The sequence below is a fragment of the Rhineura floridana genome, chromosome 8, assembly GCF_030035675.1.
Source record: "Rhineura floridana isolate rRhiFlo1 chromosome 8, rRhiFlo1.hap2, whole genome shotgun sequence".
Lineage (NCBI taxonomy): Eukaryota > Metazoa > Chordata > Lepidosauria > Squamata > Rhineuridae > Rhineura > Rhineura floridana.
In genome coordinates this window covers 64,364,002-64,383,292 of record NC_084487.1, presented here as the reverse complement: position 1 = coordinate 64,383,292, position 19,291 = coordinate 64,364,002, and the positions used below count along the sequence as shown (strand labels likewise).

Here is a 19,291-nt window from a genome sequence, read left to right as displayed (position 1 = left end):
ATTCCTTGGCAGTAACCTGGTAAAGCCAAATACTCAACTTTCAGAGTTGTAATATGGTATTTTCATACGATCACTAGGATCGTTAAATTTTGAATGTTTTCTAGACATTCCTAGATTCATTTCTGTTTTTCAAAAACGCACATCTGTTAACTGTTGAAACATGTTCTTGAACAAATTGCATTTTTAGAGTGCACAAAGAGGAATGTTATTCAAACATATTGTTCTGAAAATTCTTTCACTTTTTCATAAGAAGAAAAATATGTCTATTGCTTTGAAGCCTCCTCTAGGACACACACCTTAACATGGTGAGGGGGTTTGAGAGTGTTGAAGAAGCTGAGAACAATGCCGTCAGGAGTCTAGACCAAGAGGCTAGACTCCCAGCAGGGTCACCCAAGACGGAATGGTCAAACTTGAGACATTAGACTAAGATGCATCCAAACTCAGAGGAAGGTAATGGTAAACCATCTCTGAATACCTCCTTCCATGAAAACGCTATGAATAAAGTATCCAAAATGCAAATTAATAAATAAATAAATAGAAATCGTCTTGAAGGCACATAACAACAATTGCTTTGAAGAGCTACACAGCCTGCTTAGAAATAACCAAACATGCTATCTACCACTAGAATAACATTTACAAAGGCATCATTTTCCTCTTAAATTAAAGTGCAACAGTTTGTATATCCCCCAAAAGAGTTTTGGCCTCATGAAACATTAGTGGAACTATAGAGTGCTTAAGCATTTGTGAAGCGTCTGCCACCAAAGCTTCTTTCAAATGGTTTCCTTCAAGTATCAATTACTTGCTTATAAAATGATTGGGAGATATGATTTCTCTGCAGAGAAGGAATTTATTTTGGGGCATGATATTTGGTGTTACTGATTCACCTTATTATGGTCATAGCATTATTGGAACCCCTCTGATCAAAGTTCAGTGAGCTTTAGGCTTCATGAAATCACCTGGGTAACAATAATTAATTTTACAACATCAGATATGTATCTTTATTCTGAAAAGCAGTGAATTAGAAGTAGAGCATTTCAGTATATTACTTTTATTAATTAATCAATTAGGTGGTTCTTGTGTGCCTCTGCCACAACCAGATAAATGCTACTGAATGCACATGCAATTGTGGAGTATTATTCCAGTTAGTAATGCATTTAATAAAAATATAATCTTTGCCATAATATTATTGTTGATTTTTGAAGGAAGATTTTCAATAATGCTCCCCTTTGGAAATTATTCCAAGGAAGCCCCTTGTGGCAGCAGAAGAGACTTCTGCATGCACTGTGTGTAGGGCTTGCTGATTTTATTTCCCAACTGCAGCCCTTTGTGCTACATTGAATCTTGCTCCGAGATGTCCCTTGAGCAGCTTTTCTGAAAATTCAGGTGGTTCATTCCACATGCAGCTTGTTGGATCCCAGCTAGCATTTATGGAAACCTAAATTTTAATCAATCTTTTCTCAACATTGATAGCAAAACAGAAAATGACATGGTATGCTTGTGCCTTCTTTGTATTTTGTTCGTCAATATTAAATTTTATGTCACTATTTGTCAGTTGATAAAACCATTGTTGTATGCTGACAGTTCTTGTATGTACTATCATATGTTCAAAAGCACACACCTTTCAGATCTTGGCATGGAAAATCTCACGATGCTCATGATCACAATTCAGTTCTCAACATACATTTAAATAAGACTTCAGGCATCAATATTGGCATGTTCATTTTCAAGAATGAATAGAGATAAGGTCTGATGATCAGTTTCTTGAAAGATGACAATAATACGGAAGTGCAGTAATGCAAGAAAGAGGGCATGAATCTGACTGTAGAAAAGCTGTCTTGTTTCTTGAGTGTATCCAGATTGCCATTTCCCACCACCAGCAGGATAGCTTTTCTCAAAGTTCCCACAGGCTCCTGTTAATTGCTGCAGAGTTCAAACTGAGAAACTGAGGTCTGAGTTTAAAAATATAAAGTGAAAGGGATTTCACACTACCAAAGTAAATGGTTCTTCTCAAGATAATGAGATAAAGGCCTCAGCATATATTACTGAACAATGTGGATCTCCCGTAGTGCATGATTAATGCATTCAGAGTTTTCATTATTGAGGCACACCTTTTTTGTTTTCCCCTGAAGGGCTTGTTCCTTCATGTGTGCTCCAGGGGAGTGCATGCAGAGTATTGATGTTTTGCATGCACTTTGAGTAAGTGTGTACAAAACATGGGTGCTGAAAGCATCCACCACTGTGTTTGCTTCCACATTGTTTCTCTTCCCCTGTCCCCCAACGGTCTTCAAGTTTACCTGGGGCAGAAGAAGGAGGAAATGATGGTAGCACCCAGGCCCAGTGCCAGCGGGCAGCCAAGTTGGACACTGGCCAATGAGACCTGGCACTGAGAGGGGCCCCTGCTGCTGGGGCTGGGCGGGAACAGCTCCCGCTCTCTACTAGCATCAGGTGACAGAGTGTTTGCCCTGTGACCTGATGCTGGTGTGGAGTGACAGTTACCCTCCCAGGCAACACCCTCTGCAGGTGCGGATTGGCTGCATGACTTCCTGTGGCACTGCAGTGCCGTGTCAGCACACTGTGTGCATATGCTTGCCATCACACAAAGTTGTGTTGGGGATGTCAACATGCCCCCCCTTATGTGATGGCAGGCATGCCTTCTAGAGCCCCTGCAGTCTGATGTGTAAGGGCCTGCTACAGTCTGGTGCCGGTCCTGGCAGCAGTCTTCTCTTTGGTTAAAATGGGCATGATTAGTGTCATGTTTCCACAAGGCACCTTGGGGAAACACAGTTCTAGTGCCCTCCTTGGCAGAAATACTGTGTTGAGGAGCTAGAATGGCTGTTACCACTGACTCACCACTTGTCTACTCCAGCTTGATTTTGGAGTCCTTGTCTGCATGCACGTAGTCTGTCACAGTGACTAGCTGTTATAAGTGCTTTTTAGTTACTTGCCACATCCCTAGTTTCCATGCCAGTACTTGCAGATGTCTTGCTTGGGTGTAGAGACTTTCCATCTAATAGAACAAATTGACATGGTGAACTCCTTTAAACAAAATGGCCTGATATGGGGTGGCTCTACACAAGCTTTTATTAGCATCCTACATGTGGTTGTTGTAATTTATGAGGTCAGATCAAGCAGTGACATATGCTTCTGTCCCTATCCCTGGTCTTTGGGCAAACAATCTTAGGGAAATAAGCAGAAGACACGTGGGCCTACAGTAAGTTATTTGAGAGCCAGACATATCACAGAAGGACATAAAACAATTGCATAACAAGCAGGTTCTCCTATTGTCCAGCAGTGTTGGGGACTAGAGGAAAAATATTGCTGAAGTGAGCAGAATATGTATATATTTAATATATCACCTTATGTAGGTATCTAGGGAGGAGTTTAGACCCCTTTAGAGAGACCAAGCTCCCATTTGAGAGCTACATATGGAGAGAATTAGAGAGGACCTTTTAACTTGTGGCTCCCCATCTGTGGAATGTGCTCCCCAGTGAGGTGTGCCTAGTGCTTTCATTAACATATTTTCAGTGCCAGGTATCTTTTTCCCAGGTTTTTGATCGATTTAAGATGACTGTTTGTTATTAGTGTGCTGCCAAAGCTTCCTGTGGCTGTTATGGAGGTTGTTGTTGTTGTTTTGTTTTTATGGTATATTATTTGTGTTTTAGTATTATTGTAAGTTGCTGGGAGATCTTCGATTAACAAGTAACTAATAAATCTAATAAATAATTTTAATATTTATTTTGTAAATGAGATTATGCAAAAGGTCACTAAATCTTATACTTTTAAATGACATTTTTCATTAGTGCTTTTGAAAGATAATATACAGGTTTTTTTAAGCTAAAACAATGTGGATATTATCTAATTTATTAGATGAAAACCAACTGGTGCAAAATATTTTTTTTCTGAATTGGTATGTAATTGATTATGCAGAAGTTCAAACACTTCTAATTTACTTGCATTTTTTGTTTTGATCAGATGTAGAGATAAAAACAGATGACTTCATGAATAATAAGAAGTCACATGAAGTGCAGTTGATGTCGGAGTTAGTTGATGGCATTGCAAAGTATTGTGGCTTAAACCAGGTAAAAAAAATTTAAGATTTAAAATTGTGTACTTAAAAAAAGAAAATAGTCATGCTTCTTCCAGTCCTAGTGTTACACTCAATTCCGAGGTTCGTACCGCTGGATGAGATCCCAATACTCAAACAACGTGAGACTCAAGGTTTCAAACCAAAGCTTTATTACGTTTGCAAACGGAGACTCACAGGCAGCTCTTGCCAGTCCAGTGAGGTCTAAAGTTACAGTTCTCACAAGCATAGATACATTCTTCTATCACTAGGCAGATTGCACAAAGCACACAGGTGGGAGTCTTGGGAGTCTTGTCTTGGCCTGGCATAGTCACGCACAGCACCACAAGATGATACAAAATATGTGAGTCTTACTTGTTGTTCCAGTGTCGGCCTTCATCCCTTAACCCTTGCATGTCAGACAACTTAACATTGGCTTTTACTAAAGATCTATTTCACATGGAACAAATCAATTCAAAATTTTACATTCTAACAATCCTCCCTCAAAAGCATTTAGAGAATTAAATCATGCAATCCTCTAGGTTTAGTCTTTGATACCTGACCATCATTTGCACTAAATTCTTCATCGCATTTTCCATCATACACCTGACACATGGCAAAATACATGGAAGAAGCAACAAAATTAATAGTATTATACAAAAAATCACAAACATATGCCTTATCCAACCCCAATTTGGGAGCCAGTTCCACAACCAGCTGATATCCACTCCATTCCAGTGTTGATCCCCAGCATATGCTATCCTTTTAGCATGATCCACTAACTGATTAACAATTTCAGATTTATCATCTATTTCTATGCAGCAATCTTTACTAGTATTTAAGACTGTGCATAGTCCTCCAGAATTTGCTAATAGTAAGTCCAGTCCTTCTTGATGTAAAATTACCTTATTCCGAATCTGAGTTATTTCTTGTGTCAAGAGTTTTATGGCATCCGCAGTTGCATTTGCTACAATTTCGACCACTGCTTGTAACCTAAGCACTCCATTTGTTAAATGCCTGGATGTTTGTAATCCGATTGCTGACCAGGTCAACGGTTCATAATAATCTATTAAATCTTGGGGGGTCCATACTTTACTTCCCCATTGATGATTCCCTTGGTGTAATACGCTCCCCCTTTTCCTTTTGTTGTTTGTATACAGGGGTCGAAATATATGGTCTCCCTTGGGCTGTATGTGTACATGTGGAATTAAATAAGCCATATAACAAGAACCTGTCCATCCCTTTGGTAGGGAAGTATATGCAGTTGTCCCACACACAAACCAATGGTGTTTGAGAGCTTTCTTTCCATCTGCCCAAATGGATGTCTGAGTCTTTGTTAAGGAACCATTAAATTCTGATAAACCTCCCTCTTGAAGGGTAGAATACCATGAACCATAAAAAGGTCTATATGAGATACTATTTTGGGAAGTATGATTACATATTAAGAAGGCAGAATTTCTATTGGTGCCTGCCTTACATGATAAGGAGTGTTTTCCATACCATGAATCTCGGTGGGCTAGTGAGCTATTCCACACTTGTACGTGACCTGATTGATTTACCCATCGTACTCTTCGTGTTACATCTTTGTAGGTACCACTGAAATTTAAATGGCGGCATATCCAGGATGAAAAGAACGAATCTGGATGGGTCTTACAGTGGTGGCATTGGCAACCTGAATTTGATTGGTTGTAACACTCTTTGACCAAGGAATCCCAAGAGTTACATGTACACTCATGGCCCTTGATGTGCGTATCATTATGAGCTGAACTATTACACACAATCCCATTGGGCCAAACAGGTACTGTGGTCCATTTGCGAGTGTTCACACAGGGAGAATGTCCTACAAATGGACCTGTACCTTCGTAATTTTCCCAGCACCAAAGGCCTTTCCTAGGTGTAACTTGTACAGTATCCTCCTTTTCCTAGGTTTGATTGTTTCTATAATCCACTGCTAATTCCAAAACTGTTAGAGGGAGTGGGTATAAAGGTATTTGTCCCAGCTGTATTACTAGTGGGGTACATATCCAGCAATTGGTCAGGTTAAACGTTTTAGAAATATTTCTGGTTAATTCCACGATACCTCCCTCTGCTCCTATAGAGGATATCAACAATAAAATGGTTAAAAACATATTCTTATCTAAAGAACTTATACCTAAGATATAATATAAAGGCACTTAAAACAATAACCAAATAATTCTACAGATGCCCACTAGATGGTGCTGGAAGATATCAAAAGTCACTGCATTCTCCGCAATTTAATTTTCAGGCCGAAACCGGGCACTGTTTCCGAAAGCCAATTTTCTTCTGGGCTCTTCTTCCGTCCCTCAGCTGATGGGAGACCCTGCGCTGTCTCCTTGCCTGCCTCCACTGCTTGGGAGGAAGATTTGATCCGATCTGTATGGATCCACTTCGGGTTCCCGCTGACTTTGATTGCGGCGTGGATTGTCAACAAGACTTGTTGTGGTGGTCCCCAGTTGTCAGTTAGAGAATCTTTCTGCCAGTTCTTAACACGGACCCAGTCACCTGGCTGGAACTGGTGGATTGGACCTTCCAATGGCAACCTCTGGAATTCTCTGGCGTACCTATGGAGATCATGTAAAACAGACTGCAGGGCAATTATATATTCTCTTAACTGTGTTTCCCCTATTATCAAAGATACTCCTTGCCCCTTCCTTATACCCAGATCAGGAGGTCTGCCATACAGCATCTCATAAGGTGTTAATTTAGTCTCACCCCTTGGCGTAGATCAAAGTCGAGTCAAAGCTAATGGCAAAGCCTCAGGCCATTTTAACTTGGTTTCTCTACAGATCTTTACCACAATCAATTTTAGAGAACGATTACATCTCTCAATCTGGCCAGAGGATTGGGGCCTCCATGGAGTGTGTAACTTCCATTGTATTCCCAAAGTGGTTGCAACACCCTGTACAATCTTTGAGACAAAATGTGGTCCTTGATCAGATTCAATTACTTCTGGTAGCATAAAACGTGGAATGATTTCTTTCAACAATACTTTAGCTACCGTTGCAGCTGTGTTATTTCTGCAAGGATACGCTTCTGGCCATCCTGTAAGCTGATCAATGATTACTAGCAAATATCTATACCCATTTGTTCTGGGCAATTCTGCAAAGTCATTTTGAAGACGTTGAAATGGATAAAATGCCCAAGGTTTGCTCGTATGCTGTTTGCCTGGAAGGATTCAATACTTTATCTGCCTTTGATCTCAGAATTTTTGCAACGTCGTGGGGTCCCTGAATGTTTAAGGGGGCTCCCAAAACAATTTTCTCAGCCTTTTTCAGTAATACCGCTGCTGCTGCTACTGCACGTAAACAAGACGGCCACCCTTTTGCTACTGGGTCCAGAATCTTCGAGTAAAATCCCAAAGGTCTCCACCCGTCGCCCCACTGTTGAGCCGACACCCCTGAAGCCACTCCGTTCTTTTCAGTGACATAGAGTCTATAGGGCTTCTGGTCGTTAGGCAAGGCAAGCACTAGGGGTTGACTCAGTGCTGATTTTAATTCTCTAAATGCTTTTTCCATATTGCCCCTCCATTTCCAGTCTTTCAAACCTTCCTTGGGCTTCTGACCTCCGGATCTGGCTACCAACATTATTTTACCAAGTTTTATACATTCATATTCAACAAGCCATTGTGGTCTAGCCTCCACCACGGCTTTCCACACTTCGGCATATGGTGCTGAATCTGCATACCCATCTGTCTTGGTTTGTTTACAAACAGCTTGAATAACATTTAAATCAAACGTTCCTTCCTCTGGCCAGCCTACTCCCCAACTTGGCCACACCTTCTGGCAACACATTTTCATTCCCTTATTAGATACTATCCCCTCCCCATATCTCCCCAAAAACCAGTTTTTATGTTTTAACACTAAATTAAGGGGTGTCCCTCTCTTCCGTTTGGATGCCCCTACTCCCATTCTTGGGGTTTCAACCCTGACCCAACTGGCACACACCACTTCTCTCGCTTCGTCCTTCTCCAGCCGCTTCCCTCGCGGGATAGACGGAACCGTGAATCCAGACTCCACACTCACTTCGCAAACACCTTTGCGTCTCAGTCACACTCACGCACCAGGTCAGATGGGGATTCCACCTGCCACAGGATCCCTGGGATTTTCAGTAGGCTCTCATCCTCCCACCTTTCCTTAGATTCCCGCAATGCTTACCGGGTTTCGACGGGAAGGGGAGTCCGTGTCCGGATGGGCGTTGGTTTGCTCGAGTCTCTAAAAGGGAGTCCTCAATTGATACCATCGTGCTACTTGCTCTCCGATCTGCCCGGCCCCAGGGCAGGCCAAAACGACCTGGAGCGCTCTACCCCTGGCTCTCCGGCGCGGCCCAAGGAGTCGACGGGTCACCAGAGGAATCTCCTGGCTGGCTTCGCCAAGTTGTTACACTCAATTCCGAGGTTCGTACCGCTGGATGAGATCCCAATACTCAAACAACGTGAGACCCAAGGTTTCAAACCAAAGCTTTATTATGTTTGCAAACGGAGACTCACAGGCAGCTCTTGCCAGTCCAGTGAGGTCTAAAGTTACAGTTCTCACAAGCATAGATATATTCTTCTATCACTAGGCAGATTGCACAAAGCACACAGGTGGGAGTCTTGGGAGTCTTGTCTTGGCCTGGCATAGTCACGCACAGCACCACAAGATGATACAAAATATGTGAGTCTTACTTGTTGTTCCAGTGTCGACCTTCATCCCTTAACCCTTGCATGTCAGACAACTTAACATTGGCTTTTACTAAAGATCTATTTCACATGGAACAAATCAATTCAAAATTTTCCATTCTAACACTAGTGTCCTGCTTAAGGCCAAGGCTCAAGCAGGAGCTGCTGCCCCTTGGAGAAAGGGAAGTTACCAAGAAAGCATTGGGTGTAGTTTCAATTCTCTACTGGCTTGATCAAACACTTCTATTCAACAAGGGTCAGAAGCCAGAAATCTGGAAGTACAAATAAGGCATCAGGACCACAGACAGAGTACAGGAGAACTCAATCTAGTTAGAGACCCTGTGTAAGTGAATCTACCTCTTTGGTGGAGAATCTGAGGAAATTTGTACTGTAGTGTGCTTATCAGGATGGTCCAAGGGATATGGCTCCATGAGACTCAGAGGCCTTGGCGGCCTTGGGTTTTTCCTCCCTTAAAGAGGAGTGTTCTGATTCTGTGAAATGTTTCTAATCCTGAGCCTTAAGTACAACCTTGGAGACAGATTTGTTTTTGGTTTTTAATTTCAAGAATTAGGGAGAAAGAATTTCAGGATCATCTTGGAGCCACATATCTTATACTGTATTCGTGTTTTTCAAGTAAAGATTTTCAGGGAAATTGCCACTTGTAATTTTTAAAATGTAATTTATGTAAAATTGGAGAATCATGACTCTGACTGAATAACACATACTAGTTTGCAGCAAAAAAGCCTTTATACAGCATAGAAACATAACCCCCCCAAATTACCCACATGCCCTTTTGCAGTGCGAAATTATATCTGTTTAGAGATAAAGTTCAGCTTTTCTCTCTTTGTGTACATATGGAAAAATAAATTGCAATACATTTTCTACAAGGCCAAGGCTGCAATCCTTCACACACTTACTTAGAAATGAATCCTATTGAACAAAGTGCAGACATGCATAGGAGTACGATATAAGTGTCCAGAACTTTCCAGAAGCAAGAACTTGATTGTTTCTTGGAAACATAGTACCATGTGATGGGAAGTAAATGCTCCTGGTGTTTTCGTTGGAATGGTCATAAATATTCATAACCTGCAGACTGAATACATTGCAGAGCTCAGTTAGGAGGGATAAAATAAAACAGTATTAGATTATCAAGATGGGCTCCTTAGATGATTCTGGTGGGATACAGGGTGGCATCTCCTGGATCCTAGTGCCTATGATGGTTTGCTAGTATCTGCATTCAGTAGGATATTACAGTACTAAAGTACATTACTTGCAGTGCAATCCTATATTTGTCTACTTTGAAATAAGACCCAATGAGTTCAGCAGGGCTTACTTGGAAGTGAGCGTAGCATTGCATTGTTTGGATTGATTGTTATTCAAACTGTTTCACTAAATATGAAATGTAGACTGTTTAATTTTTTTTGTCAATCATTGCATTGTGATATTGCATTGTTTGCTAAAAATTACAAATCCCTAATATCCCAAAAGAATCTTTTGCTTACACTGAAAGTAATCTTATCCAGAAGCACTCTCTTGTTTTTGTTAAATGGAAAAAATGCAAGACTTTAGGAGAGATTTTTCATATTTGATTTTTCAACCCTTCTTATAAAAGTATGCCAGATGTAATTAAAGTGCAGACCTATGAAGAACAACAACACATTGTTTACAACAGTATATATTATTTAGAGTTCTTTTTGAGAGAGTCCAGTTCACCAATAGGCTGAAACTGCCCTTAGCTTCAGCTTATTACCTACAGTATATAATAGGTGGTAGAAGAGATTGTGTTGGTATTGTGTTATAGTTAGGTGATTGTTATCAGTACAATACATGACCAAAATTGTCCGGTTAACCATTGTAAAAGTTCATTATCCCCTGATGAAGGCCTGTGATTACAGGCTGAAACGCGCTGGGCTTCTTTGAAAAATATTCTGCAATAAAACCAGTTTGGGCTTCTTTGAAAAAATCTCGCAATAAAACCAGTTTTCTATAAATATATTTCAGCATTCTGGTCTTTGACCCCCTTTTTCTACATGGTGTTATAGTTAACCAGCTGGCATATTTTCTTTTTTACAGTATCTTGAAATTTCATTCTCTAAATGGCTACATTTTGGATATCTTAAGTAAGATCAGGGACGGGGAATCTGTGGCCCTTCAGATGTTGTCGGCTTCCAACTCTCATCAGTCCCAGCCATCATGACCAACAGTCAGGGTTAATAGGAGCTGTGGTCTAACAACATCTGGAAGGCCACAGCTTCCTCACCCAAGTTTTAGATGAAGAAAATCATTATAATAATATTTAATGTTATACTGAGACATAAGCAAAAGGAAATATAAAACCTTTTCTCTACAGTAGCTTTGAATTGTTTTAGAACCAAATCAAGTTGTTGTTTTTACAAACGGTTTGAAGTAACATGGAAAGGACCTCATGGGCTAGTTAATGCAGATGGCAAGCCAATATGCCAGAAACAAAAATAGTATCAAAAAGCTATCAGGGGATATCTTTCAGCCCATTTCATTAGTTAATCAAAATGGTGTCATTGCTACAATCTCTTGGTTGCTCTCACACTGCTTCCAGTGACTTATGCATGGTTAGGATCGATTCTGTGGTTATGCACTATGCTAGTAATGCATCTCTTAACAGCATAGGTTTTGCTAGCGTGGTTTGCAATTACATAGTTCATCAACAATAGTTTTATACATATGGAGAAGGAGGTGTGGGACTGCTGCTAGCCCCCTCCCCAATATCATGCATGGCACTGACCCCACTCCCTGGATAACTGTGTGTTGACACATATGTCTGCATCAGGAAAGCCTGCGCATGAGCAACTTCTCAAGCATAGGCTTTCCTAATGCAGATGTGGACATCCAGGGGGTAGAGTTATAGCCATTCATGATGTTGGGGACAGGATTAGCAGTGGAGTCCTGCTGCTCCTTTCTCTGCTCATAGTTTCTACACACAGAGAACAACGAAAGAGGTCTTATGTGGGCAGAAGTTACATATGTTACCTGGAGTAAGTAACTTATGCAGTCACAGAAGCAATCACAGAATGATAGCAACCTTGCCCCTGTGGGCTCCATTGTAAACGGAAACTTAGTAGGATGACTTGAAGTGACCTTGAGAACCAGTTGTCCTGCCACAGCAAATGCTTGTCTTAAAGAATTGGCGGCAAAACATTTTTTGCGATAGTCTACGCTGCATGGAAAACCTGGTTCCTGTCTGGGAAGCTTAGGTTTGTCTTTTAATCTCTGCAGTGAATGAGAAACTATGCAATGTGTTTAAAGAGATTTTTTTCCCACTTGGTTTCTTACATTTCCAAGACAAAATCAGCAAGTGTCTATGTTTATAAACATTCTCTTGCATTCCTCAACACTTTTGGAACATGCACATAAGTCTTCTTAGTTCTAAAAGCAAGCCAATTAAATAATTACTTTTTCAAATAAATAAACATTAATTAGAAAATACAAACATCTCTTCTAGCTACTTAAGCTGTAAAATAAGACAAAAGACTAAAGATCCAGTCCTTATGAATGCCGCAGGAAGGACAGGGTTGTGGAAGCAAAGAGAATTGGATTTAAATAGGCCACAATTTTTATTTGCCAGAGCTTCCATGAATTCAGCAACATGAAGGGGGCAGAGACTAAGGAGTCTTGCAGCCTGTGTGTCTCAGAAATGTCCAGCCCATCTGCTGAGACAAATGTTAAAGGAGACAAGTGAAGTGAATCATCTGCTTCTTTCTGCAAAGATCACCTGGGTGCAGGTATATGCCAAAAAACAGATGTGAGCTGGACCAGGGTTCTGCTGCTAAGGCCTCTTGGGGGGGGGTCTTTGCTGGTGGTATGCGGTGGTTGACCCCACAAGTCTCTTGAGTATAGTCCCTGCCTGACAACCAAATGCCAAGACAGTGTGATAATGAAAGCAATGATTGGTAAGAACCAGTTGTGATATACTGAAAATGGCAAAAAGCAGGAAGAAAAGATTCTTGAATACCTGTTCGCTATGCAGAAGATCAATACCCAAGTCCTGGATTTCCAAAGTGGGAGCTGGATAAAATTCCTTCTGGCTTGGTTACCTGGTGGCTGGCTGGTGTCTTCCATAGAAAGGCAGGGAGCTCAAGGGAAAATTAGACAGTCAACTTTGAACAGGAGCAGAAGGAAAGGCTGAGCTGCATTGAGCCCAAATGTGTCTAAAGGCTGCTTGTATAGCCAGGGAGCAGACTAGAGGAATGGAATCCTGCCAGACCCATCCTTGAAGCCAGCCCATTCAGTCAGCAGTGAGGGGCCTACTGGCAAGCATGCCAACCAATCCAGAAGCTGGGTTAGACCAGCTATTGGCTCTGTTGTATTTTCTGCCCACATCTTAGGCAAACCCAGTGTATATACCTTTTAGAAACAAATTCCTAAAAAGTTTCCCTTCCTTACTAATCCACAGGAATTTTTGCAGCTAATAATAAAACAAAACAAATATAAGCTGTAATAGCATTAAAAACATTAAAACAAAACATAGACCTCAATAAGGTGCTTAAATTTGGTCCTTTTAGTATCTGTTGACCAGTACACATAGAACCAGTTTTACGGCTGCAGCTTTCCTCCTGACTTGCTTTGAAAGTGTTTTGCCTTGTTGCTTACAAGAACTGTATTGTGACATAGTATTTAACCCAATAAAGATTTCACTATGTCTTGGAACTTTCACTTTAATACTTTATTCTTGGCATTGCCTTTCCAAGTTGAGTCAGTGGTATTTCAGCAAGGATTAGCTTTTTCCAGTGTTCTTTATTTCAGTGTGCTTAGTATAACTTTCATTGCACTTTTGAAATGGAGAATAATTGTTCATTAAAAATGCATTGTGTCAATGTATATATGTGATTTCCTTGATTAAAAAGTAAGTTGAAATGATTTTCCAAGGTAGCGCATGGCATATTGACAGACGCTAGAGGTCAGTAGAGTAAAGGACAGGCAACTACTGTTTGAGCCTAAGCTGTTGGTTCCTTCCATAGGAAGGCTGAACAATAGATTGAAGCAACAGAGAAGGTGTTAAAAAATTAGCAAGAGATTATACTTTACATTAATATAGCATGTTATATTTTCATCAGTTGTTCCTTTTGTCGTAGTTCTAGATGAGGACATTTAGTATAGATTTCACATAGCTAGAAGCTGTATATACACATAATGTACATATGTTCCCTCTTCTCTCCGATCTTTGTATATGTAAACGAAAAGATTTTGGTATACTAAGATACGTATTATTTACGTATATGGAAGCATTCACTCAGTTTTCCACTTCATAAATTTTGTCTGTTTTGGAATATTTGTACTGTGGAATATTGATTACCAATATTATTTTTATGTTTTGAGACAAAATTGTACTAATGTCTATGTTTCTCAAGCTAGGTCTGTCCTTTATACTTGATATAGAACTTTCTTTGATTCAGAAGTACTTCCATAAAGCAATGGGGAATACCTTTTTAGATTTAAGTCTGGCTGCTCTCATAGGATGCTTGGACTGGAGTGACTATCTACTCTTATGATGATCTCATTATCATCCCAGTATGCTACCCTTTGGGGGAGAAAGATGGCAGAGCCAATACTAATTCTTAAAGACTTGCTACCAAGTCTAGGGAATTTACCTTTTTAATTATTGCATTACGACATTATCAGCTGGCATAGTTCTAGTTCGTGTTAAACCTCAAGGGAAGAATAAACATTGAAACAGAGTTACGTAAATCATTGGACCAATACTATTTTGTTCTAATTACTTTTATGATTTATAGTTGTTGCATGCAAATATGACTGCTACTTTTAAAAAGTATTTTTGTTATCTGTATTCTAGGTTATTGATCTGGGCTCTGGAAAAGGCTACCTGAGCTCCTTCTTGTCGTTGCAGTATAATCTAAAGGTTTATGGAATTGATTCCTCAAACACAAACACCCATGGAGCTAATGAAAGGAACAGGAAATTGAAGAAACACTGGAGAGCCTATCAAAGACGGGGAAGAGCAAATGTCAGAGAGCAAGTGTTGGGAGAGGCAAATGAAAAGCCAGAGCAAGATAAAGAGAAATGTAAAGAAAATATTGGTGAAAAGCTCTTAAGTACTAATAACAGTCTTCAAAGTCAGGCCCAGGTGGCTGCTCCAGATTCTGTTCTTTTTGAAACAGCTGATGTTTTCAGTGACTATGATAAGTGTATTACTAACACACAATATGAACTTCACTCGGGGGCTCAGCTGCAGCCCGATGAGAATAACATTCCAGAAAATGTATTTCTAAGTATTCTGCCTGCTGATGCTGTGGAAACTGACTATTCAACCAGAAGTAATTGCAGGGAGCTCTGTGAAGAGGAGAAAGAACGAAGAAAAATGGCTTCCCTTAAAGAGAAAGCAAGCAGGTCAAAAGAAGCCAACATATATTCTCCATTAACATCATACATCACTGCAGAAACAGAGCTACGTGATATTGTTGAAGATCTGGAGGTTATTGTATTTGTTATCATTCAGGTTAATCCAGCCTTGTAAATAAACCCAGGAAAGTTACTAGCCTGCTAACACTTTTACTAGCCTGCTAAAAGGCTAGTAACTTGTGTTTCCATGCTGGTGCCACAGAGCAAGGGATGCCCTCTTATTCATGGTCAGCATGGAAACACAGGCTATTTACTTAGCAGGCTATTTAAAAATGCCTTTTCCCGAGTGGACTGAAAGAGGACGGATGAAGTGATCTTTCCCTCCTCTCCCAGCATCCTTGCTCGCCTGCATGACATTCCTGGTGTGTAAGGTATGTTGCTGCTTAACCCAATGTTCAAAATCTTTTCAGCTAGAATGTGAGTTGAGAATTTCTTGAATTCTTTGAGTTCTCTGTAACGTTTTTTACAGCACAGAGGAAATACAGCATGGAATCTGTTTTATAACTACATTATTATTATTATTTTATTATTATTATTATTATTATTATATTATTTAGAAGTGCCTTACTAAATGTTTCATAAGTACAGATTTAGCTGAGTGGAGGGGTTTGGTTCATAAATGACGTCTCTCCTATTTATTTTCCTTTATCCACTGTTCCTTGCTAAGCATGCACATACAGCCTGTATAAAACTTCAGAAACATATTTTGACTAAAAATTCCCTTTATTTAAATTTGTGCTGTTTTCACAGTGTCTCTGAATTTTCTCATTTTGTTCACTGTTGCTTAACATATTTCACATCAATTGCAGTAGCGGACAGCATGATGGGACAGTGGCACTCACCTGCCCTCCCATGGCTGCTTACTAGGAAGGGGAGGGTGAGGTTGTGGAGACAGCAAATGCTCCAGCATGAGCACTGGATTGGCTCTGCTAGTGCATTTGCACTGTGCTAACCTCCCTGCTGCCTCAGTCTTCCAGTAAGCAGCAGCAACTCAGCTTTTGGGAGATCAGGTGAATGCTGACACCTCACCACATCATCTACTACTGGCTAATAATATTATGTTGTAGCACCTTCAATGTACATGGCTCTTTCCAGAGTAACATGGGCAAAAAGAGCTTCCTTAGAAGAGCTTTTATTAAACATTTAGACGAGGAAGGGCAAGCAAGAGAGGGAGGTATGGAGAGGCAAGGGTAAAAGTGAGTAATGCAACTATACATCAACTCTGATATGTCAAACCTTAACAAAACTAACTTTTAAAAGTACAGTGCTTTGCAAAAGTAATCAGACCCCTGACCAGCGCTCTCATATTACTGAATTACAAATGGTACGTTGTAATTCTGTTCTGTGTGATATTTTATTTTGAAACACTGAAACTCAAAATCAATTATTGTAAGGTGACATTGGCTTTATGTTGGGAAATGTTTGTAAGAAACATAAAAAACTGAAACATGTTGCTTGCATAAGTATTCAATCCTTGTGCTGTGGAAACTCCCTGTTGACACAGATGAAAGAAATTGCTGTATGGAGGACACAATTACCTTCCATTGGCCTCCACCTGTGAACCATTCAAGTTGCTGTCACATTGTCACGATAACAACCCCACTGTTGAAGGATCATTGGTTAGGTTGTGGATCTGAAGGAAAATGAAGACCAAAGAGCATTCTACAGAAGTGAGAGATAAATACAAATGCATAGATTAGGAAAAGGGTACAAAATAATATTGTCGTGTTTAGATATCCCCATGAGCACAGTTGGATCAATAATCAGGAAGTGGAAGCTGCATCACACCACCCAGGCACTGCCAAAAAAAGGCTGTCCCTCAAAACTCAGTGCTTGAACAAAATGGAGACTTGTGAGAGAAGCCACAGAGAGGCCAACAATCACTTTGAAGGAGCTACAGAGTTCAGTGGCTGGGAGTGGAGTAATGGTGCACTAGTGAACCATATCAAGAGCTCTGCATAGCACTGGCCTGTATGGGAAGGTGGCAAGAAAGAAGCCGTTACTCAAAAAGTACCATCTTAAAGCACGTCTGGAGTTTGCCAGGAAGCATGAGAGTGTCCCAGCTGCTATGTGGGAAAAGGTGTTGTGGTCAGATGAGACCAAGATAGAGCTTTTAGGCCAACACTCAAAGTGCTATGTGTGGCCCAAACCTAACACTGACCATGCCTGAAGAGACACCATCCCTACAGTGAAGTATGGTGGTGACAGCATCACGCTGTGGGGATGCTTCTCATCAGCAGGGACTGGGCATCTTGTCAAAAGCGAATCTGACAAGAAGAATGGGCCAGAATCCCTCTGACACTGTGTGCAAAGACTTAAAGCTGTTATTGTAGTGAAAGGTGGCTCTACCAACTATTAATGTGTGGGGGTTGAATACTTATGCAAGCAATATGTTTCAGTTTTATATGTTTCTTACAAACATTTCATGACATAAAATGTCATCATACAGTAATTGATTTTGCATTTCAGTGTTTCAAAATAAAATATCATACAGAATGAAATTACAATGTACCATTTGTAATTCAGTAATATTGAGAGCATTGGTCAGGGGTCTGGTTACTTTTGCAAGGCACTGTATGTATTGACATGTTAAGGTCCAGAGTAGAAAACTGGAAATTTGGGGAAATACTGAAAGTGATGTTGAAAACATGCTTTTTAGATGTTGCAGAATGCAGAACACTTTTAGGTGTCTGATCCAGAAGTGCAGTCTATAAATCTACCAAACAGAAGCTATATGGCGACAAGAGCTCTGAACAGTACAGGTTGCCACTCCTCTTGCTTATTTCATAATTTTTTGCAATTTTTAATGACAATGAAGCTAGTTAATGTGTGGAAAGAGACACACAAAACCAAGAAACAAATTCTCATTAAGTTTGTTTCTGTTCATGCAAATCTTGAGTTTTCTGAACAAAATGCACAGTAATTCTGTATAGATTCTATATAGAAATTTGTGCTAATATCTTCAAGTGTCTATTTATGTACTAGTTCAGTTGGTTGGCTTTATCTACAGCCCTTGTCAGAAGCTTATTTGCTGCAGTTAACTTTGCAAAGTCATACTGGTCTAAGTCTCCCCCTGCTTGCAGTGCCCTATGGTTTGTCAGCAAACACTTTCCTCCTATTACCATGGCTGATGCTCCCTGTACCTCTTCTCCCCCCCCCCCAAGAAACCCAAGAGACTTAAATTTTTCATCCTTCTCCAGTTATGGGTAGGGGAGAGTTGTGGGAATATTGCAAATGATATCTGCCTTATCACACTCAGGCTAAAATTTGTCCAGGGTCCTCCACTTGCTGACCCCTGGCCCACAATTACCACCTTTGTTGTGAATGATGATGATTCACTCTTGATATGCTCAGTTCTGAACATCACTTTTTGATTCTGTTCTAGGACTGTGTAATGGTGGGTCTACATACCTGTGGTGATCTTGCTCCGAGCACCTTGCGACTTTTTACTGCTAAGCCTGAAATCAAGGCGGTTTGCAGTGTTGGTTGCTGCTACCATCTGCTGTCAGAGGAGCATGAAACTCAGAAAGGTACAACAGCCCTTTTCTACCTGATTTTTTAAAAATTCTTTAAATAAAAAATAACTTTTGTTCCTTTTATTGACTCATTTCTTACTGGTTTTAATTATTACTTGAGGAAGACTCACTTCTGAGTGCCCTGTGGCTTTCCTGTTTGCCACTCTCTTTAATACTTGTAATGCTCATAAGCTTATTAATGAAGAATGCTTTAATGTGGTTATAAAGGCAGCTGTTTTTTCTTGGCCGCAGTGAAAAGTCTGTGTTTTGTTCATCATTATATTTCCATCCTCATAAAGTTTATATCAGATTTTGCCCTTGGCAGTGTACCCATAACATCACACTAATTCATTATCTTGTAAGTTGTATATTTATGTCTTTGGAAACACTGTGGCTGTATACAATAATTTCTTTATAGAACAATAACCCAAGTTCAGAGTGAAACATTTTGAGGATAGCATTATAAGATTATGACTGCAATGTGCATGCCAGTTGACCGGTTTAGCCCCATAGGGACCAGGCCCATGTAAATGCACATACCTGAGTTTAAGGGGTTGGTAGATAACAGCCCACATGTACAATAGGGACGCAAATAGTTTGAGGATCTCATTACAGGTACAGAACAAGTTTGAGGTTTTCTTT

General features: G+C 40.2%; 1 protein-coding gene across 2 annotated transcripts in view; it reads left to right on the top strand.

The window, feature by feature from the left end:
* The window catches only part of METTL25 (methyltransferase like 25), a 109,866-nt gene that overhangs the window by 9,262 nt on the left and 81,313 nt on the right, over positions 1–19,291 (top strand). For both annotated transcript variants that reach the window (XR_009764440.1, XM_061639647.1), the window contains exons 3-5: positions 3,973–4,079; positions 14,569–15,207; positions 18,520–18,664. Coding sequence is in view for 1 of the 2 variants with exons in the window: in XM_061639647.1 (XP_061495631.1) it covers positions 3,973–4,079; positions 14,569–15,207; positions 18,520–18,664 (891 nt within the window). In the remaining variant the exon portion in view is untranslated. The remainder of the gene's footprint in view (positions 1–3,972; positions 4,080–14,568; positions 15,208–18,519; positions 18,665–19,291) is intronic.